Source organism: Aspergillus saccharolyticus, assembly GCF_003184585.1.
Source record: "Aspergillus saccharolyticus JOP 1030-1 unplaced genomic scaffold BP01scaffold_53, whole genome shotgun sequence".
NCBI classification, from domain to species: Eukaryota; Fungi; Ascomycota; class Eurotiomycetes; order Eurotiales; family Aspergillaceae; genus Aspergillus; species Aspergillus saccharolyticus.
This window is the reverse complement of record NW_020290663.1, coordinates 133,429-153,868: the sequence shown is the minus strand read 5'-3', so window position 1 is coordinate 153,868 and position 20,440 is coordinate 133,429. Positions and strand designations below refer to the sequence as shown.

Genomic DNA, 20,440 nt, shown 5'->3' with positions numbered 1-20,440 from the left:
TGGGAAAAATTTGGTCTGGGCACAGATCACCTTCAAGCCGGAACAAGATGCCATTTTAGGCAATTCTCGCCCGGACTGCCCTGAGATCCAAGTATACCTCACCAATGAGCCTCATAACTGTCGCCATTATAGGCCAGCCCAGCACGCCCCTATGGGCTTTAGGCCTCTTCCAGTTTTCTTTGTATTCCTTCAGAAGTCACCACCGCTACCATACAATCTTTCACCTCGCCATGTCGCATAACGAGACCGCCCTTCCAAACCTGTATGTGAACGATGGCGAACTAGACTCCAAGACCACTGGCCTGCTCGAGCCACGTGCGGAATCGGCCTGAAGCTTTCTGTTCCTTACATGCTATATTCGTGGTTGAGGAACGCCACATACCCAAGCTCTGATGCGGGGCCTCGGTCACGCAGAGATAGTGATATCATGCGGTGGCAAGTGTCCTTTCCATTGACTTCCTCTGATTCAAAGCTATATATCCAAAGCCCTTATTGCCTCGTAACTGCAGATCGATATTTTCTTATGTCTATGATCCTGGCATCATCGTGAGGTTCTTCTCCTTATTCTTGCTCCTCGGTGCTGCAATGTGGTGCGTCCAGGCAATTCAACCGCAGAATGATCAGGGTGGACCCGAACATCCTGGATCCAACTGGAGCTATGGAGAGTGGCTTGAGGCCAAAGCACGAAATGTCCGTGGGTTGTGCATACTCTGATAGCCAACGGAGTGTATGATCACCGATCTGAGACATACAAGCTGATTCAATGTTCCTCAGGGCGCCACCTGGGTCACGGAAAACCCTGAATATATCCTTATCGGGGCGGCGAGCGGTGCAGTCGTTGTCGCACCAGGACTCATCGCCACCCCTCTTCTCAACACTGCAGGCTTCACGTCTGCTGGTGTCAAAGCTGGTATGGGTTTCGACATATAGCTATCGTCTCTGCGCTGAATTCTTGCAGGTTCGCTCGCGGCGGGCATACAAAGCGGGATTGGGAATGTTGTGGCCGGGAGCTGGTTTGCCACTGCGCAGAGTGCAGCCATGGGGGGCTACGGCGGTCCAATTTTGACTGGGATTGTGCAGATGGCTGGTTGTTCCATGAGTGGAGCATACACAGGTTGGGCTTGGATTTGCAAGGATAGGAGTGGCAAGGATATGGGTGAACAGTCAGGCCAAGGCATGGGGGAGCCGGGGGATAAGGGTGCATTAAATTAGTCTGTCTCTTTAATTATAGCCCAAGGTGTCACATTCATACTCTGATTGCTCTTGTCTAAGAAGATATGGGAAGAGGTGACAAGGTTGTATGCTGGCACGCCTGCTCGGGTGTGGATGTTTCGAAGGCAACCTGGTTCTATACTGTTTGAGTATGATTTGGTTTATCAAACATACTTAGAGCTGTACTTTCAACAGCTGGCCTGCTGGCCCAATGGTAAGGCGCTTGACTACGAATCAAGAGATTGCAGGTTCGAGCCCTGCGTAGGTCATTCTTTTTGTTTTATCTCGATCCGTATTCAATAACACCCCTAGTCCCCATCTACTTCCCAAAAGCATGCCAATTTATCTTTCTACAAGCATGGTGTCATACTGATTTGTCTCGGACAATGCAATGAGTGTTGTTGTCTCAATTCTGAGCGGGTGTATCCTATGGGTGCAGCTCTGACACTGATCGTGATATATATCCCCTCATCACCAGCGATTCCGACCCAGCCCCCAAATAATCCAATCACAAACTGAGGTCCTTTAAGTCATTGCTCCTGATGAAGTAAATATCCACAGCTCGAAGCGCCGCCCTAGCCGGTGTCCGACCGTAATATACATGCTGGAGAGTCGGGGTGCGATAGAAGTACAACTGCCGGCGGAACTACATGATAGCAGCATACGTCTCGTGCGCTGGAAGGATAACGTACCAGAGCCAAGCCTTTCTCACTCGTAGATTAGATCGAGGGCTGGGTGGCCCTTTCACTTTCAGGGCTCTGAGCCATATCCCGTCAGGCCGCGGCATTGAGAGCAGGCGCTTGGACGGTCTTGGGGGACTCGTGCACGGCAGAAATCACATTCATTCTAGCACTGAAGACTACCGTTGGAGACAAGTCGGTTACGGCGACGCTGGTCAGCTCAGGGAAGGCCTCGAGGATAGCCACAGCATCAGTCTTCTCTTCTAGGATTGCGGTCGACATGTTGGCGATGCTGTCGAGGTCACAGTAAGCATACCAACTGTCGACCGACGGTGACAATCCATCCCCATCGCATTGTCCACGAGCAGGCGGTACCTCGTATCTCGCCATGTGTGCTGATGCCAGGCATATGCTGACTTTAGCGTGGGGCCTCACATTGATTGTCCGAAATCTCATTCTCTGCAAGTGGTGCCGTACCGCGGCCGAGTCAGTCGTGCATTTGTTTCTCCGGACAGAAAGCTCAAGGCTTGTCATCTTACGTGCTCTGAATGCGGCTGAATCTCAGCCGCACAATCCATTAGTTGGTTATCGGCTATCGTTCTCACATACGGTTCGTACCCCATGAGAGGGAAAAGTCCGAATGCCTTCGTCCCGGTGGGTGATTTGACGCCACCATCGACTAGCGATTTATAGTCCGAGTTCGGCATTTTAGCGTCTCTGCCTGAGATGGGAATTGTTTGCCTTCTCAGATGGTTGCCTTAGCTACTTTCCTCTCCAGATGACAAGCAGCAAGCGAGCAGGATGATTCGTGCCCCGCTACTCCATGCATAGCTATCACACTACATTGAAGGCCATGATTGCCGAGTCTCCTTCGGCCCAGAACATGCGGGGATCTGTTTTATGTTTTCAGCCGTAGGCTCTAGCGTCTCGTCTTGCAGCTCAGCTGAGTGACAGTAAGAGCCTGGTGCGGATTGCTTATCGACATCGCATGCCTCTCTGTGTGGCCGCTGCTCTTTAGGGCTCCGGCCACGTGGACGGAGGATTATACTGTATATAAGAACGAAGCAATGCCTCACTGAGCTTCAGAGATGATCGCTTTGTTCAGACCACCAAATGCATTCTCACCGGTCCGCCCAAGCACAACAGTCCTATCTGGATGTGTCGGACGCCAAATTGTACTACGAAGTACGTGGCCAGGGCCCCCTGCTCCTGGTGATCTCCGGAGGAAACGGGACCGCCGCGTTCTTTGCGTCTTTCGCCTCGCTGCTGTCCTCCCAGTTCCAAGTGGTGACCTACGACCGACGAGGCTTCTGGCGGAGTCCCCTGCACGAGGGAACTGACTTGGATGCGGCCCGGCTCTTGCAGGCCAACGTCGAGGATGCTGCTGCGCTGCTCCGACACCTGTCGCCCAACGCGCCAGCCACCGTCTTCGGATCCTCGTGGGCCGCCAACATTGCCCTAAACCTGCTCAAGACCCATCCACATCTCCTCCGCCAGGTCATTGTCCACGAACCAGTGCTGGGAAACCTGTTCACCCCGGAGATCACCCAGCGATTCCGCGAGGACGTCGATCGGATCATCGCTGCCTTCCGCACCCACGGGGTTCCGGCAGCCAATGCGATCCTCACCTCCATCACCAGCAGCGAACGCGATCGCGCGCTCTTCGTTGCCTCGACGGTGTTTCAGGAACTGCGGTCCCTCCCCGCCAGCAATCAGGACTGGTATTTTGGGGTGCAGATGGTCGAATGGCGACAGTTCACCACTTTCGCGCCCGAGCTGCTCCTCGTGCATCGGGACAAGCTGATGCTCACGCGGGGGGAGGAGGAATCCCCCGACTTGACCGCACAGCCAACCTGCGTGCTATCGGATCGATTGCAGATGCCGGTGGTGAACATGCCGGGGGGTCATCTGGGGTACATTACGCACCAGCCAGAGTTTGTTACGAGTCTGGGGAAGCTGTTGGTGCATCACGAGCGAGCGAGGTTGTGATCCATGGGTGGAGGGCTGTTCTCGCCACTGGGCCCCCTTTCACATAAACCCGCCCTCCCCCGACTTGGTTGCTGTGGTTTTTGGGGGCAGACCTCCTCTTCCACCCTTCAGATCGTCTCTGAAAATAACACAACCATCAGTATGTTCCAAATGTTGATCGGTCGCTCGAGGCCAGCGGTGTCCAGCCTCGGCCAACGCATCCAGTCAGCGGGTCAGTAGGATGGATTGCATGCATGCATGCATGCATGCATGCTGCACAGTGCCTCACTCACTGAAAGGAAGTAGATCCTTCCCAGCGTCGCAAGCACATTGTCCGGTCGGATACCTATCGTCGCGATAGCTTCGAACCCGGCCAGATCCCCTTGAGCTCGCTGCGCGTCCAGGCCGCAGCCTGGGGGGTTGCCGGGGCAGGCATCTTCGCCACGCTGCACGGGGTGTATCTGATGCTGCGCTCCTTTCGCCAGATCCGCTACCTCTAGGCGGGGATAGTACTACTACAATTGGGAAGATGATGTGGGGGTAGTGCGTGGTTGCAGAGCGTGTGTCTCCCAACCTCTGCTCCATTCAGATCCATTGCCAACTGGTTTTGTTCTTTTGTTTCTACCTGTCCTGCGCGCATTAGCCCTAGTTATGTACACACCCTGTACTGTACAACACGCTGCGTTCCCTCTACTGCCGGACAAACTGCTCTGTATGGCTCTTGTAGAGCACACTGGAATCCAGCACTTCCCCCGTCTCCGAGCGAATGAACTCCACCTGCAGATGCGTCGCATTCAGCACCCGGATCGTACTGTAACTGTAGTCCTCCGCGTAGACAAAGGCCGTGTAATCCGGCTCGGTGCCGACCGAGCTGAGGCCCTCGATGTTGCCCGCCCCGCCGGCCACGATGTACATGGGCGCAGCCGGGTCGTTCAACCCCTGGGCATCCACCGTGTCGTTGTAGACGGGCTGGAGGCGCTGCGCGTTGTGCACGTGGCCGAACACCCCCAGGTCGACCCCGTACTGGTACAGCAGATCCTCGAAGGCGGCCTGGCACGGGGCGCAGAGGTCGTCCGACCCCCCCGTGGAATACCAGGGTCGATGGCCGGCGACAATCACCCAGGGGGTCACGGTGCGGTCGACGCTGGCCAGGTCGGCGGCCAGGAAGGCGAGCTGCTGCCCGGACTGGCCGAAGGGGCCGCCATCCAGCCCGGCCGATCCGTCCGGCCCGTCAGGGGCGTCGGGGAAGTCGGTTTCGGTGTCGATCATGGTGAAATGCACCATTCCGTACTCGAAGGAGTACCAGAACGGGGGATTGGAGAGGGTGCGCGCGGTGGCGGCCAGGGTCTGGGCGGTGGTGTTGGTGGAGGTGGAGGGGAAGGCCTGCGGCATCGTCGCGTCGAAACGGTGCAGGAAATCGGTGAAGTTGCGTTGGCCCTCGGGGCAGAGGTCGATCAGCAACGAAAGCTCGTCGCAGTCCGCCTCGTGGTTGCCGGGGCCGACCATGTAGGGCTTGCCCGCGGCGATCGGGGCCAGCTGGTCGTAGAATTGCTCCAGGATGGCTTGGTAGGCATCCGTGCCGTCCAGGAGATTCTGCAGTTTCAGGTACCAGTCATCGGCGTAGGCGAAATCGCCCGGGTGGATGACCAGCTCGTAGTCGTCGTATGTGTCCGCGAGGCGGCCGATGGTGGTGATGTTGAGGTCGGGCTCGACGGCGGGGATCTCGCGCTTGCTGGTGCTTGCGTCGCTGGTGATGGTGTATCCGTCCGCCCCGTAGACCCCGAGGTCGATGACCACGTCGAAGGTGAAGGGGGTTTGGTCGCCGGGGGTGCGCGGGCTGAGAAATTGCTGCACGGTGGAGTTGTCGGAGACGATCTTGTAGTAGTAGGTGGTGGCTGGGGTGAGGCCGGTGAGGGTGACGGCGTTGGAGTAGGTGCGCGAGGTGGAATAAGTCGTCGACTTGGTCGAGCAGGCCTGCTGGCTCAAGTCGCTGCTGGAGGTCCCGTAGTCGACGCAGCTGGAGTTGAGCTTCTCGTAGGTATTCCAGCCGATCGAGACCGCTGAGATGGTTGGTTGGGTTGGTTAGAGAAGAGGATGACGGTGGATGCAGCCAGTCGGGGACTCACCCGTCGGGCTCATGATGGCCAGGCGCTGCTGGTACGGCGTGGTCAGATCATCGGGCAGAGTGGGATAGTCCACGGCCAGAGCTGCCACGGCCAGGAGGGGGAGCCCCTTGAACAAGGTAGACTGTTGGACCATGATTGTCACTGCTGCAGTCGGAGGATGTGCTCGTTAGTCCTGTTGATGGACAGGACCTGATCACGGCATTTCGGACAGAATTTATAGTCGCGTGTGTAGGCGTACCAGCACTGACAGGGCACGGTGCATGCTGGACCTGCAGATAGGGCGTGCACAATTCTTGTTTCTGCAGAAGCAAGATTCAAGCCGAACGTGCCACGGTCCGGGCCTCTGTTTGGAGCCGGAGATGAGTGCTAGTGAGGGCTTTTAATTAGTACTTGGATGGTGGTGAATGCTTGCATCGATGAGGGGAATTGCTTCAGTCCAAGCACGTGGGGGCAACAGTGGCTGCTCCGGGCTTCCGATGGGTTTTAAAAACTGAGTCCGAGGGAGAGTAAACCGTTTTCTGCAGACTCCGACAGCCCTAACTAATTAGTTCACCCATTGCAATTTATGCAGGCACGGACTGCATGCCACTTTTGGACCAGCTCCTTGTAGTCAAGTTAGTTCAATGATATTTGTCATATTCAGTGAGCATAGCACAATTCTGGCATAAGACGATGAACCAATCATGTATCGCTGGCGGCGCATTGGGGTATAACACGATCTACTAATGTCGGTCACGGTCGACGGACTGACACCTTCACCTCTAATCCACTGCAGGGGTCAAGATTCTCCCCGGCCAGGGACCAGTACGTAATAGCTGCTGGATGTCTCTCTGACGAAGACCAGCGCTTACACTCGAGCAGTGTCTCGATGTAACTCTGCGACGGTGTATGAGGTATACTTCGACGGCGGAAAGGACGCGGAGACCACCGATGACACTGCTTGTTGTTCTGGCAAGCGACTCAGGGGAGGAGATCGTGAGATTGGTATGACCGAGGAAGAAGATGAGGAAGAAGAGAACGAGGAGCCTTCGACAGGGAATTGCCCAGATGAGGTGATTACTCATAACTAGGATGTTGAAGCCATCAGCATAAACCCTCAGCCATGCATGACTCCATACATCAAGCCACCAACCCTGGCAGCCACATTAAGCCTAAACGGAAAGCCAAGCTGCAAGTTTAAGCTGCTTGTGGGTGCCTGATTTCCACCTGCTTCTCCTCAGGCTGCAGCCCCCCGCCCCCCCAGCAATCGCGAGTCTTAGCCCTTGAGGATGTAAATACCATCATCCCAGGATATCAGAAGTTCAAGCAGAAATTCATAGAAATTACCCACAATATAAGACACACCCAGTCGACTTCTACTCAGATTACCGTAGAGTTCAGGCTTTAACAGCGCCGGAAGACCTGCGTAGCTATCAAGTCTAGTACAGTTGACACATTCCTGTATATTACCCTCTTGTTCCCTACCCCCCGCCCTCAAAGAGCAAACCTTCACAAGCCTAAATGACTTAGTTACACATTACTACAGAGCAAATAATCTTCTTACTCCTCAAAACCGACGTCATCACCACGAGACGACATAGTATCTACACGAGCTAATTATATCTGTAGATAAGATATTTACTAGAAAGACGTAACAGCAGTAGCAGCAGTAATAGTAGTAGCAGCAATAGCAATGATCCTAGTCAGAAATTCTACATCAATGTTAAGGACAATAAGATGAATAAGTAGTATTAGCTTAAGTATAAGCTCCCCTAAACATCTAGAGCGAGGGGAGTAATAGAGCAGAGAACCCGTAACTGGGTATTAGCTTAGTTCTCACCCGATACTTAGACACCTCACTCATCTAGACAGTAGACTTTTAGTATAACAGAGGGATCACCTATTATACTTCTATATTCAATATATATGGATTGCACACCGCAGCAGCTTCCATCAATGTTAATCAAAACATTGCAATAGTAATTCACAGCTGAACACATACCTACTAACATACTGAAAAGCTCCAGGGGGAGGCCCACTTGAGCAGGGCTGAACCAGTCCGATGCCCTACTAAGTCTACCTCTAGCCTTAAGCTGACTTACCTCTTTATTCTCAGTTCATCGCTCCACTCAAAGCACACTGTCGAATCAGAATGACCAAAGATGCGATGGCGTGGATTTCCCCACAGGCTAATTCATCTAATGTTTGAGTCAGATCATCGATCATCCTTCTCTGCAGCCCCAACTTCAACCATCAGTGCCAATCTAATGCAGACAGTCAATTGGCAGCCTATTCCCATTAGTAATACAATACGGAGTAACTCGACGCTGACATATAAGAATAGACACCATTCCCCCAGCCCATCCTGTATCCCATAATCTCCAAGTGAATCCTCCATCCCCTCCACTAGCCCTAACTTCCACCAAATGACCACCATCCAAAAAGTCGCCATCTTCGGCGTACGTCCCAGCCTTCTCCCCCCAAATCCAACGATACATCTTAAGATATTTTCCAGGCATCCGGCAACTTCGGCACTCCCATAACCGCCGCCCTCCAAGACGCCAATTTCACCATCACGATCATCACCCGTCCCGAATCCACCGCCGTCTTTCCCCGCGACCTCCCCATCCTCCGCACCCCCTACACCCTCTCCCACCTGACCACCGCTTTACACGGACAAGACGCGGTCATCTGCGTCGTTGGTCCCGGCGGCGTCCCCGCGCAGGCGACCATGATCGAAGCGGCGGAAGCGGCCGGGGTGCAACGGTTTATTGTGAATGATTTTGGGTGGGGGCCGGAGTCTAACAGTTTCCCGGAATTCAAGGCCATCGCGGCGCAGCGGAGAGGGGGATGGGAGGTTGCGCGGCGGAAGGCGGAGGGGAATTCGAGGTTTACGTTTACGGGCATTACCACGGGGAATCCGATTGACTGGGTAAGCATCTTTTCTTCCGTGTGTGCTGTAGGGGTGAAAGGAAAGGGGAGGAATGTTGCTGATCGATCCATATTTTGTGGGGAGGAGCAGGCGATGAAGCGATTCCCGATGATGGGCTTCGACGTCGCCAACGGCTCGGCTACAATCTATGATTCCGGCACGGAGCAGTTCACGGGGACGACGCTCGCGGGCATCGGACAGGCGGTGGTGGGTGTGTTGCTGCATCCTCAAGAGACAGCCAATCGATTTGTGAAGGTCTTGTCGATTCGGACTTGTCAAAACGAGTTGCTGGAGGCTTTCCAGAGAGCGACGGGGCACACCTGGACGGTGCAGCGGGACACCACGCAGAGGCTGGTGGCAAGTGGAAAGAGGCATTTCCAGGCCGGGGTGGGGAGTTGGAGGCTCGAACTGGTGGTCGCGCAGATGTTTGACGAGGGCCAGGCGCGCTGTCTTGTGGCGCCTTCTTGGGTGGAATCGGATTCCCCGTTGTTGGGGGTGATGGAGGAGAGAGTGGATGATGTGGTGGCTAAGGTGTTGCAGATGTGAATCATTGAATTAGTAGTGAAGGTATACAGGGTACCTCACCTACAGTATGGGGGAATCTGGTCTTTCTTTCGAATCAGACATTGTAGAGGAGCAATTGATACCTGCTAAGGCCCAATTTGGATAAATTTAAGTTCATGCGAGACGAGCCAACGAATCAGCATTATTCCAGTGACAAAGGGTCTAGAAATGCAGTAAGTGCGTGCATTTTATCCTGCCATGTGGGGATCGTGGACTCATATCTCGTATTCCCCACCGGAGGCGCTGGACCTGGTTTGTAATAACAGAATCCTTTGTGATGACTACAGTTGTTAACTTGACTATGGCCCTATACTGTCATGATTGAGTGTCAACAATTGAGTATCATGAATGAGACACATATACTTTAAAAATCATTCAAGCTGCTTCTACAACTTGATCCACCGCCCCATCCACTCATGCACAATGGCCTTAGCCTCGTCCACCAGCCCCAAATCCAACAGCAACTGCGTCGTACCACGCACAGCCGAGTCCAACGCCGAAAAGATCCACGCATGGGTATAGCTGGTGTGCTCCCCAATGAAAATCGTCTTGAACTCCGTCTGGTAGTAAGCAGGGAGATACAGCTCCTGCTGCCCGACTAACGGATCCGCCCACGCACCAGCCTGGTGCTGATCGACCTCCCAACACTGGCGATCATAGATGCCGGTGAACTGCTCCGCCGCAACCGCCCCATGCACTTCCACCATCGTGCGCTGGACCAGCGCGACGTGCTCCTCCTCGCTGAGCGCCACCGTCGAGCGCGCCTCGGTGCCGGAGATATACGAAGCCAGAATCACCCCGGGTCCGGTGCCGTTCAAGTTGTACGACGGGTAGCAGACGCTGCCCACCCCGGCCACGTCGACCGAGCCACAGCCACCGAAGATCGGCGCGTCCAGATGCTCCCAGAAGCGCGTCTGATACAGCAACGCCATCTTGCACGCCGGATCGTAGTTCAGCGTCGAGATGGCGCGGCTGAGCAACGACGAGTACCGCGGTAACTCCCAAAGACGCACTTTGCTGAACGGCGCCGCGACGACTGCGTAATCATATTCCTCGGTCGTGGGAGTCATCGCAAACAAGTCGTCCCGCCAGGAGACGCCAATCTTCCCGGAGGTCTCGTTATAAGTGAGTCCGCTGATCGTGCGGTTCAGAGTCAGGCGGTCGGAAACGTGGGGATAGAAGGCACGGGGCAGGGATTCAAGACCCTTGTCGATCGTGCGCCATTCAGTGGCAGCAAAGTATACATCATCATACAAGTCGCCCCAGATCGGAGTATCGGTCGTGCCAGCGACATAGTCGGTGATGTTGGCGTTGTAGCCCAGCGCATATTGCAGGTACCCGGCCTCAGACCAATGGAACATGTTGTTGTCCACCGCCCATCGATGCATCTTGTACATGTTGGCGGCAATCTGACCCACGGTCTCACGCGAGGTGATCGTTGTGTAATTGTCGTAGGCAGCCTCAGCGTCCGCAACCGCCGTGGCGTTGGACGAGGCCGCCGTGTAGACCAAGGAGGAGTTGGCCGCGACGTCGGCAGCCGTGGGGATGCGGCCGTCAGGAAGACGAACACCCCCCGAATCAGCGGGTACGTTGGGCGTGCTCTGATACCAAGGGATGAAATTGACCTGAAGCTCGGGCTTATCGACGTTCAGCTGATTCAACACGCCGGCCAGCTGAAACACCATGCGGTGGTCCATGATCTCGAGCGTCTCGTTCGTGTCGGAGTACGTGATGCTCACGGGGAAGCGCATCGGGCCCATTTCTTGGTACTGATACTGATCAGGACGAGTGTTGTTGAGGTATTTGGTGCGAATGCGCCCGCCGATTCTTCCCGACGATTCATAGATGTGCCAGTCATGGATGCCGACCGACTCGAGCAGCAAGCTTGTCATCAAGCCAGACATGCCACCACCCAGGATAGCCACCGAGGTGTTCTTCGCCTTCGCGACCAAGGCTGCCTCCTCGGACTTGGACTTCATGTATGCGACCCCATCAAACCATGGGCCTTCCATATCTGCCACATCTGCGATGCTCTCCCGTTTGTCTACACGCCGCTTGGCTATTGAGACCGGTGAGGAGCGGCCGACAAGAGACGTCCCGGAGAACGCATGCAAACATTGCAGATGAGGAGCGTCGGACGGAGTGATCCAGACCAGTCGCGCGGGTCGGGCATCCCGTTGCACCCGCACGCTGGTGACCTCGTGGTGGCTCTGGTAGGGGTCTCGAAGAGTGCAGTCTCCATAGACGACACGCAGATGGCCTTCAAAGTCAGGGTCGAGGAAGTCCAGGTGAATGTTGTGCAAGGAGTCTGCGGTGACGTCGACCAGATCCCTGAATCGGACGAGGTCGAAATCGAGCTCTCGCTTAACGACCCCAGCATAACCGATGCCCGCGACCGCGAGACTCAACAAGAATGGCCTGAGATACCCCTTCATTGTCTGTTTTCGGCTGACGACTCAAGATTATCGAGGGCGCGCTGGGCGTTGCGTTGCTGTCTGAAGTCCATGGTCTCAACCCTCCGCATCTCAGGCTTTATACATCATCCTCTGAACCTGAGGCGCCCTGCTGGCTCTGCCCGTTATCAGTTCCACTTGACTCCGGAATCGGTGACGCAACGAAACTGGGGCAGTCTCGCTGAATTGATTAAGGCGCGCCCTTGAGCGCCATGACTTTGTGGAGAGTCTCCTCGTCTCGGTGCTCTAAGCGAGGTGCGGTGCATACTCTTTCCAGACGCCCAGTCTTTGGATGGGTGATCCTTATCTCGCTTCGCCTAGTCTTGCCATTGAAAGTCCCATGGCACCGATAGACCCCGCGCGGGGGAGAAGCAGAGAAGGCGGGATACTGGTTGTGTGGGATCATCATCCCTGACGTATGCTGGACTATGGGTGAGATAACGGCTGAATGCCGAAGTGCCGATATCTCGAGGCGTGCCTGGACAGCGGCGGGAGATCCTTATCTTGACGAGGAGCCAAGCACACGTGCTGAGACTGACTCTTGGCAGCGAAGATAAGTCGGCAATTCGGGAGGAGAGGGAAGATGTCTCCAAGGAGTAGATTCGACGAGACGTGCAGTGGTCGTGAAGTTCTTATCTTCATTTGAGGTTGTGGTGGAGGAGAAATAATGATTTGGACGAAGGCGGGGGAGATGGACAGATCATGTGACCAACAACACAGGACAGACTGATCATATCTATCAGTAACATTGATCTGTTCTCTCATCTGCTGTTACGCTAGTATGTTGATATGGTTGATCGTCTGGCTGGTTGTTGATACTAAGTACTTGGTAACTTGAAGTCAGTTAATCTGTACAGTCCCAAACCGTGAGCAAGATATAGATCCAAAAGACTGGCCAGCCGCCGCAAATACTGCCAAAAAGAAAAGTCTCAGGTATCACCCCGTTCATTCACTGACTTCTCTACAAAATACATCAATTAACCTAAATACAAGACGGATGAAATGTCGAAGGTGGCTGCCAGCGCACTCCGTCTCTTTTGATGCCTGAGGCGTCATATAAAGGCGGTGGGCCGGTCGCGTCTTATTCTGCCACTTCTTTTCTTTCCATCTTTTCATCTCTCGTACTTCAACTTCTATCCACAGCATCCACAATCTATGAGCACGACTCCTGGTACAACTTGCTCTTGCTTGGAGCCACCTGAGCCACTGAGGCCAATAGCCGAAAATGTCAAGAACCACCATCTCCACCTGCAGCTCCATAGCGAACCAACTGCGCAGCTCCACCGCTACCGGCGAGTCCACTCCATACTGATGCAACGGCTTGGTGGAGGTGGCATAATGTCCGTCACCTAATGTCAACCCTAATGAAATCACTGCAGTGCACGTTGGAGTCCTTAAAAGACATTGAAAGGACGGGTGTACGCCGTCGGACGAGTGTGGCTGCAGCGCGCGCTGGGTTTCTCTCCCTGCCGTGTTTGACTGCAGGGGATGCGCTGGCTGGCAGTAAAGCAGTCCAGGAGTGAGTAAGTAGGTAAGGATTGTAGCTGAGTAGCAGTAAGTACTAGTAGCTATGATCGGCTGCAGGACGCACTTCGTAATAATGTTTATCTCTTCATTGCATCCTGACACGACAGCAGGCTGTGCACTCACTCGCCTCGACTCCGTATTTCTCCCGTCTGCTTGACTTGATATGCAGCACGCATCGTCAAACACACGGTCATGCTACATCATGTTTCAAGGTCCGCAGCCTGACACGATACGGAAGAGTTGCAACACTGTATTACCTCTGGGCCGCGATGCAGACCCGGAACTGGCACTGGGTCTCAAGCCTTGAACAGCACCCCCTACACAACCACCACCACAGGTAACATAAAGAGCCAGCAGCGTGAGATTCCCCCAGTGGTAGACGCCTTAGAATACTCGACATGCCATCGCGTACCACCGTCTCGGTGGCCCAGTACCTGTTCGCCCGTCTCAGGGAAATCGGCATCCGCTCCGTCCACGGGGTGCCGGGCGACTACAATCTGCTCTCGCTGGACTACGTCTCCAAGGCGGGTCTGCGCTGGATTGGGAATTGCAATGAGTTGAATGCTGGTAATCCCCCCCCCTTTGTCCGTTTGCCGCTTTTCCACCGGTGGGATTTTACACGCACAGCGGGCTGTTGTAACCCGCGGTAGGTGCTCGCACTGCAACTCTTTCCTTGGCGGTGCTGGACATGCACAGCACTCCCTGTTACCATTCACCCCCAGCATCCCACTAACCACAACGACAGGCTACGCAGCCGATGGCTACGCGCGCGTCCACGGGATCTCCGCCCTGATGACCGTCGCAGGCGTCGGGGAGCTATCGGCCGCCAACGCCATCGCCGGGGCGTATGCGGAGTACATCCCAATCCTACATATTGTGGGGCAGCCGAGTCTGCGGTCCCAGAGGCAACGAAAACTGCTGCATCACTCGCTGGGGGACGGGGATTTCGAGCGGCTGGGGCAGATGACGCAGGGCACTTTGTCGAAGAGCGTGCAGCTGCGGTGCGCGAAGCAGGCGCCGGGGATGATCGACTCGGCGATTACCCACTGCTGGAGGAGTAGTAGGCCTGTTTCGATCGTACTGCCGGTGGATATGGTGCGGGAGGCTGTGTCGGAGGAGGGGCTGTTGCGGCCGCTGGATGTGCATGGCTCTGCAGAGCAGAAGGGAGTGGCGGAAGAGCGGGTGGCGGATGCGGTGCTGGCTGCGCTGCGGACGGCGAAACGGCCAGTTCTCTTGGTCGGGGGGTACAATGTGCGCTTCACGAAGCAAAGGGAGGTGGTGGAGCTGGCGGAGGCGTTTGGATTGCCGGTGTTCCTGTCTGCGTCGGGGCGAGGAATCATCGACGAGGAGCACCCCTGCTTCCATGGGCTGTACCTGGGGGACTGTTCCGACCTGTATACAGCGCAGACGGTGCGCTCGGCGGATTTGATCATTTCTGTGGGCAACATCCATTCGGATCTGAACGTCGCCTCCGCCTCGTGGGAGTTTGATCCGCGGAAGATGATTGAGATTCGAGATGGGCTCATGCAGGTCCAGGGCAAGGCCTACCACGGGCCGAACCCATTGGGCGTTCTCCGATCTCTTATAGAGCGGACAGAAGAGCTGGACCGGCTGGGAATGCACAAGAGCATGGTCGCGGTGCAGCCGACCAGTACGACCCAAATCGACGCAGCCAGGATCCCGCCTACGCAGGTCGCTCGAGAGCCAGGCGGCATGATGCACGGGGTCTTGCGACGCATGTCCCATACGCTGAGCTACAGGGTAGAGACGGCGGCTCTGACGCACGACTGGCTATGGCCGACGCTGAGCGGGTGGCTTCGACCCGGAGATACGGTCATCGCCGAGACAGGCACCTCGAATTTCGGGATCTGGTCGACGCGATTCCCCCGCGACGTGACATATATCAGTCAATACGTGTGGGCCAGCGTGGGCTACTCTTTGGGGGCCTGCCAGGGGGCCGCCGCGGCCGTGCAGGATTCAGCTGACCCCAAACGAGAGACGGTCCTCTTCATCGGTGACGGCAGCTTTCAATTCACCTGTCAGGAGCTGAGCACGATCGTCAAACACCAGCTCACGCCAATCATATAAGTTGGATCGATCAGATCATCGACCGGGACACTTTTTCAGCCCCGAAGACTAAATCCTTGCAGTTTTGTGATCTGCAACAAAGGATACACCGTGGAGCGTCTGATTCACGGTTGGCATGAGTCGTATAACGATGTCCAGGAATGGAAATATCGGAAGCTTCTCGAGGTGTTTGGCGCGGAGCCCGGATCGTATCAGGCATATCAGATCCGCACACGGGGGGAGCTGGTCTCGCTTCTGCAGGATCCTGCTTTCAATAAAGGCGAGACGCTTCGGGTGAGTCGATTGTGTTGGTTCTTGACCGATCGATGGCCACTCGCTGAGGGTGCTGACCATCGTGCATAGTTTGTCGAGTTGCATTTGGATCAGAATGACGCGCCTACGGAGCTGAAGACTCTCACGCAGCAGCTAGTCACACGGGATCTACCACCGGAGAAGCAAGGGACTGCTGAACCAGACTGATGGGTCAGGATGATGGATCATGAAGCTGAAGATGTCGATGTAGTACTTCGTAGTTCGATCGACCGCACAAAACAGTGAGGCCATCGGGCCCAAATGATGGATGCACGAAGTAATGCCAAATCACCCCTTGTATTACCGTGGAACAAACGGAGTAAATGAAGTAAATGTCGCTCAGCGGCACATGGATGCGCAATGCATGGATTCCACTGCATGACTTGGCCCTGCTGCAAACGAATCCAGCATGATCCCTCCCAGGAAATCCAGTATGCCAATGGTGGCACTGCCGACCGATAGCAACTTTGGTTTCTCGTCTACCGAGGCAGCCCTCCCTGGTTTCTCCCTAGTACCACCCACCCAGTCCCTCATAAACCCTCCTGTTATCGCGATGGAGGAGCTGTCAATCGTTCACGGTCCTCAAGAGCCCGCCCTTTGGTCCAAAACCCTGGGCCAACTGATCGAGGAGCAGGCACGACGCCACGGCGATCGAACGGCACTGGTGAGCCCATGGCAGGAGAAGCGATTGTCCTTCCGCGAGCTGGCGGAGAGCAGCAAGGCGCTGGCTTGTGCCATGGTGCGCGCGGGGTTGCGCCTGGGAGACTGCCTTGCTGTTCTGGCTGGCAATCGCTATGAGTACATCCAGGTGTTCCTGGCGGGGGCGAGGATCGGATGCCCTGTGCTGCCCTTGAATAACGCATACACTCCGGCGGAGGTGTATCGCGCAGTGCAGAGAAGTTGTGCGTAACATCATTTCCTGCATTGGACTGTCACTGAGAGCGCGCTGCTAAGGAAACAACCACAGCGACTAGGTTCCTTTTCATCTCGTCACAGATCGGTCCCCGCAGCTTGTCGGCACATCTGGAGAACCTGCTGTCGCCGTTATCGCAGTGCAATTTGGCCGAGCTCAAGGGCCTCGTATGCTTTGACAGGGCAGGGCCATTCACGGAGCCACACGTTCATAGCTACGGTTCGTTTATGGCGTCGGGCGATACTGCAGACGACACCGAGGATTTCTTGCAGGCAGCAGAGCGGATAGTGCGGTTGTCGGATAATCTCAGCTATCAATTCACATCCGGGACCAGCGGAGAGCCGAAATTGTCCATGCTCACACACCGGTATATGCTCCTGACAAGGATGGAGTCGTTTGTACTGCACTGACACGCTGCAGGGGCCTGATCAACAACGCTCGCCTGGTCGGCGATGCGATACGGTTGACCCGCGACGACATCGTTTGCTGCCCACCTCCATTGTTCCATACCTTCGGTCTAGTCCTCGGCTTCCTGAACGCATTCAGCCACGGTAGCGCGATCGTCTTCCCATCGGACCACTTCCATGCGGAAAGCGTCATTGACGCAGTGTTCCAGGAAAAGGCGACCGCCCTTCTGGGGGTACCGACCATGTTTGTAGCCGAGCTCGAAGCCTGTGCAGCTAAGAAGCTTGACATCACGACTGTGCGCACCGGACTGGCGGGGGGGTCTCCGGTTTTCTGAGACGCTGCTCAGTCGCTTGGAAGAGAGATTCGGGGTGAAAGGCATGTTGATTGCCTATGGCATGACTGAGACAAGCCCTGTGACGTTCATGACCTCATTGGATGACGCCCGAGATAAAGCGATGACTAGCCTGGGCAGGGTATTGCCTCATACCTCAGCCAAGGTGATTCGTCCCGATGGGACTATCGCTCGGCGCGGAGAGAGTGGAGAATTGTGTACGAGCGGCTACGGGCTCCAGAAAGGATACTTCGAAAACGAAGCAAAGACCAAGGAGGCCATGCGCCGGGATGCAGATGGGAGGCTGTGGATGCATACAGGTGATCAGTGCTATATCGACAATGAGGACTACTGTCACATCAGTGGCAGGATCAAGGATGTTATCATCAGAGGTGAGTCGACTACCAATCCCCGCACACCGTATAGAGTCTGACCAGGCCAGGCGGTGAGAACATGTTTCCCCTTGAGATTGAGGAACGTCTCCTTCTTCATCCTGCTATCGCAGAGGCAAGCGTGGTGGGGGTTGCAGATCCAAAATACGGCGAAGTAGTGGGTTGCTTCCTCAAGTTGACCCGCGGACACCACAAGCCACAAGACCAGGACCTGCGGGATTGGGTGCGCGTGGAATTAAGCTGGCACAAAGCTCCCCAGCATGTCTTCTGGATCAGAGAGGAAGGAGTCTGTGCTGACTTTCCCAAGACTGCTAGTGGGAAGCACCAAAAGCACATCATGAAGGAGATTGCAAACACATTCTTGTCGAAGAAAGACTTGGGCAAAGGAAGATTGTCATTCCGGCTGCAGCTGATATCTCTATTCGGGTTGTCGGTGTGTTTGATTCCTGTTGCTGTGTATCTCTCGACTTTAGTATAATTCCTATCAATGACCGTGACATTTGTGGTCCAATGCTTTGTCGTGTGGACAGACTGTGTTCCTGATCCGACTTCATTCACCCCACAATTGACCCCACGTTTCCCAGAAGTGGAGAGCGGAAGATTCATCTAATAGTGCATCGACCAGATTGTTCATGTCTATTCCCAATTCTGCATTGACATCGGTTACCGGAAGCTGAGATGTCGGGCTGGGGAGAAATAGGTGCTGCAGCAGAGGCGGGAAGCGAAGCATTTGGGGACTCTTCGGCATGGCTCACGCAGACCGGCTGAATGGCTCTGGCTAATATCCCGCGGTGATGAATGCGACAGTGTAGACCTTCTAAACTCCTCCATGACCATCATGCAAACGTTGAGCTTGTTGAGCCGAAGACATTGACCTTTCGACCGGATGATCCACAACACATTCCGCATCGTCCTGGCCGCAGCGGATGCAGGGAACACCAGTGACATTGATCCAGGGGTTGGCGCGCACCCTCTTGCGACACTTCACGTAGGGTGGATACCTGGTGAAGCCGGATTTGATGTGAGTCATGCGCAATAGCTTCGATGCGCCCACCGAGACCAGAAGGGTACCAATGCCGGTTGCAGCAGCAAACCCAGTCCAGAACCCCCCGGTGTTTGCAAGTGCATGGGGCGAAGGAGCCCAGTGCAAGATACTCCGACGCTCCGGAAGCGCCGTCCATCGCGCAGGCAAGGCAGCTCGAGCCTGGAGGATGTAGTACAACCTCACTGCTGCACCGCCGACGGGGATCGGGGCCAGGGCTGTGTAAATACATATGAATGCTGGCTTCCGCGGGGGCGAGGGCGGTGCAGGGCTCGTCGACTGCATCAATCGCACGGCTGCCTCTTTCACGGTCATGCATACCTCGGAATGGCCAATGTTCTCATACGCCTTCGTCGCATCCAGTCCAGGCATTACCTTTTCCACGAATTGGGATCCACAAATTGTCTCTCGACTTGTGAGATGCCATCTAGTCTGAGGTGAAATGCGGCAGGGCCTGCATTGTGAGAAGAATCACAGTACATAACGTGGAAGCGTCTGAGGGTTGAAGGTGAAGGTCAGACAGCACCTGCCGCGTGATCCTTAAAGATGTGCGTCAGCGAATTCTCCCATACTTATACAGCGCGGTTGAGATGGAAATGTATTTGTGATTATTTAATCCACTTCCTCTGTCAACATGTCCAGATGGCCCATACGTACTTTGCCATTGTCGAGGGTGTACAGTATTACCGTGATGCCAGAGTCACGAGACCAGATGCGTACCCTAATTTGAATTCAGACAACGAGCTCAACGACATCCGCCCCGTAGATCAAGAGGGTTTTAGGCAAGACAATACGGCCCTGTAACGGGAAGTACTCACCATTTTCCATCTTGTCTAAGGGGTAGTCGGCCTCGGAGGAGATTGACGCGATATGGGAGGAGATGTTTATTAAAGGCCGGATGCTGCCGTGCAGGATGATGGACTGTGAGTTCTCACTGTTGCTCCTTCTGCCCACACTTCCCTCTTTCTTGATCCTACTTACATCTCATGTTTCTAGAAGTGGGCCTCGACACTGTCGCCTGCATCGAACAACATTACATCCACGAACGGGGCCTCTCACCCGAACAGACAGTCGACTACCTGACCACAAACTACGTCTCCACAGGCAAACTAGGCGCGAAATGCGCCCAGGGCGGGTTCTACCTCTCACCCTCTACGACCACTAGCAAGGACGAACGCCGCCTCGCTGTCAAGACCTGAAATGTCAAGATTCACGATATTTGTGTAAGGAGACTGGATGGGGGATCTCCCGTGACGGAAGGGTATCAAACCTGGTTGAGGACAAGAATATTATGAGCCCAGCCAATTTGACCCTTTACAGTGACCGACCTACCATGCGGCTTGCACAGGTGTGAATTCCACAAATGGAAGTGAATCAATCTAAGGAAGCAATTACGTACCGGATGCTGCTATGACTGAAATATTTGATGACTGTGAGGATATGATGTGCATGGGTGACACTGTTCTCTCGCTGGCACGCTCCGAGAAGCTACATATAAAGAGATTGACTCGTTGAACGGATAAGCCACGACCAA

General features: G+C 54.9%; 11 protein-coding genes and 1 non-coding gene across 12 annotated transcripts; 8 read left to right on the top strand and 4 right to left on the bottom strand.

Moving 5' to 3' along the window:
* Positions 1 to 213: 213 nt before the first annotated feature.
* On the top strand, positions 214 to 1,212 carry BP01DRAFT_395398 (interferon alpha-inducible IFI6/IFI27 family protein; the record flags this gene model as incomplete). The annotated part of the gene is made up of 3 exons (XM_025578392.1): positions 214 to 690; positions 775 to 910; positions 959 to 1,212. The coding sequence occupies exons 1-3, from the start codon at positions 586 to 588 to the stop codon at positions 1,210 to 1,212; spliced, it is 495 nt and encodes a 164-aa protein (XP_025427080.1). The 5' UTR covers positions 214 to 585.
* A 197-nt stretch (positions 1,213 to 1,409) lies between these two features.
* On the top strand, positions 1,410 to 1,481 carry BP01DRAFT_t298. The gene has a single exon. It is a non-coding gene; the product is annotated as a tRNA-Arg (tRNA).
* Positions 1,482 to 1,985: 504 nt separating this feature from the next.
* Positions 1,986 to 2,599, bottom strand: BP01DRAFT_386785 (uncharacterized protein; the record flags this gene model as incomplete). The annotated part of the gene is made up of 2 exons (XM_025577692.1): positions 1,986 to 2,184; positions 2,502 to 2,599. 2 exons carry the CDS (start codon positions 2,597 to 2,599, stop codon positions 1,986 to 1,988), a joined length of 297 nt encoding a protein of 98 aa, XP_025427079.1.
* A 400-nt stretch (positions 2,600 to 2,999) lies between these two features.
* On the top strand, positions 3,000 to 3,881 carry BP01DRAFT_426650 (alpha/beta fold hydrolase; the record flags this gene model as incomplete). The annotated part of the gene is made up of 1 exon (XM_025579804.1): positions 3,000 to 3,881. Exon 1 carries the CDS (start codon positions 3,006 to 3,008, stop codon positions 3,879 to 3,881), a length of 876 nt encoding a protein of 291 aa, XP_025427078.1. The 5' UTR covers positions 3,000 to 3,005.
* Positions 3,882 to 4,022: 141 nt separating this feature from the next.
* On the top strand, positions 4,023 to 4,401 carry BP01DRAFT_419007 (uncharacterized protein; the record flags this gene model as incomplete). The annotated part of the gene is made up of 2 exons (XM_025579369.1): positions 4,023 to 4,092; positions 4,167 to 4,401. 2 exons carry the CDS (start codon positions 4,023 to 4,025, stop codon positions 4,358 to 4,360), a joined length of 264 nt encoding a protein of 87 aa, XP_025427077.1. The 3' UTR covers positions 4,361 to 4,401.
* Positions 4,402 to 4,550: 149 nt separating this feature from the next.
* On the bottom strand, positions 4,551 to 6,119 carry BP01DRAFT_306674 (purple acid phosphatase family protein; the record flags this gene model as incomplete). The annotated part of the gene is made up of 2 exons (XM_025572246.1): positions 4,551 to 5,920; positions 5,987 to 6,119. The coding sequence occupies 2 exons, from the start codon at positions 6,117 to 6,119 to the stop codon at positions 4,551 to 4,553; spliced, it is 1,503 nt and encodes a 500-aa protein (XP_025427076.1).
* Positions 6,120 to 8,377: 2,258 nt separating this feature from the next.
* Positions 8,378 to 9,443, top strand: BP01DRAFT_350017 (aromatic alcohol reductase; the record flags this gene model as incomplete). Its single annotated transcript, XM_025573777.1, has 3 exons — positions 8,378 to 8,424; positions 8,481 to 8,897; positions 8,988 to 9,443. The coding sequence occupies exons 1-3, from the start codon at positions 8,392 to 8,394 to the stop codon at positions 9,441 to 9,443; spliced, it is 906 nt and encodes a 301-aa protein (XP_025427075.1). The 5' UTR covers positions 8,378 to 8,391.
* Positions 9,444 to 9,847: 404 nt separating this feature from the next.
* Positions 9,848 to 11,938, bottom strand: BP01DRAFT_350012 (flavin monoamine oxidase family protein; the record flags this gene model as incomplete). The annotated part of the gene is made up of 1 exon (XM_025573776.1): positions 9,848 to 11,938. Exon 1 carries the CDS (start codon positions 11,894 to 11,896, stop codon positions 9,848 to 9,850), a length of 2,049 nt encoding a protein of 682 aa, XP_025427074.1. The 5' UTR covers positions 11,897 to 11,938.
* Positions 11,939 to 13,839: 1,901 nt separating this feature from the next.
* BP01DRAFT_386779 (alpha-keto acid decarboxylase family protein) lies at positions 13,840 to 15,988 on the top strand (the record flags this gene model as incomplete). Its single annotated transcript, XM_025577691.1, has 4 exons — positions 13,840 to 14,008; positions 14,187 to 15,499; positions 15,569 to 15,802; positions 15,872 to 15,988. The coding sequence occupies 4 exons, from the start codon at positions 13,840 to 13,842 to the stop codon at positions 15,986 to 15,988; spliced, it is 1,833 nt and encodes a 610-aa protein (XP_025427073.1).
* Positions 15,989 to 16,373: 385 nt separating this feature from the next.
* On the top strand, positions 16,374 to 18,407 carry BP01DRAFT_377348 (acetyl-CoA synthetase-like protein; the record flags this gene model as incomplete). Its single annotated transcript, XM_025577007.1, has 6 exons — positions 16,374 to 16,722; positions 16,788 to 17,100; positions 17,154 to 17,436; positions 17,477 to 17,864; positions 17,915 to 18,257; positions 18,338 to 18,407. The coding sequence occupies 6 exons, from the start codon at positions 16,374 to 16,376 to the stop codon at positions 18,405 to 18,407; spliced, it is 1,746 nt and encodes a 581-aa protein (XP_025427072.1).
* A 274-nt stretch (positions 18,408 to 18,681) lies between these two features.
* On the bottom strand, positions 18,682 to 19,278 carry BP01DRAFT_386776 (uncharacterized protein; the record flags this gene model as incomplete). The annotated part of the gene is made up of 1 exon (XM_025577690.1): positions 18,682 to 19,278. One exon carries the CDS (start codon positions 19,276 to 19,278, stop codon positions 18,682 to 18,684), a length of 597 nt encoding a protein of 198 aa, XP_025427071.1.
* A 270-nt stretch (positions 19,279 to 19,548) lies between these two features.
* Positions 19,549 to 20,105, top strand: BP01DRAFT_386775 (uncharacterized protein; the record flags this gene model as incomplete). Its single annotated transcript, XM_025577689.1, has 3 exons — positions 19,549 to 19,668; positions 19,751 to 19,829; positions 19,906 to 20,105. The coding sequence occupies 3 exons, from the start codon at positions 19,549 to 19,551 to the stop codon at positions 20,103 to 20,105; spliced, it is 399 nt and encodes a 132-aa protein (XP_025427070.1).
* Positions 20,106 to 20,440: the final 335 nt, after the last annotated feature.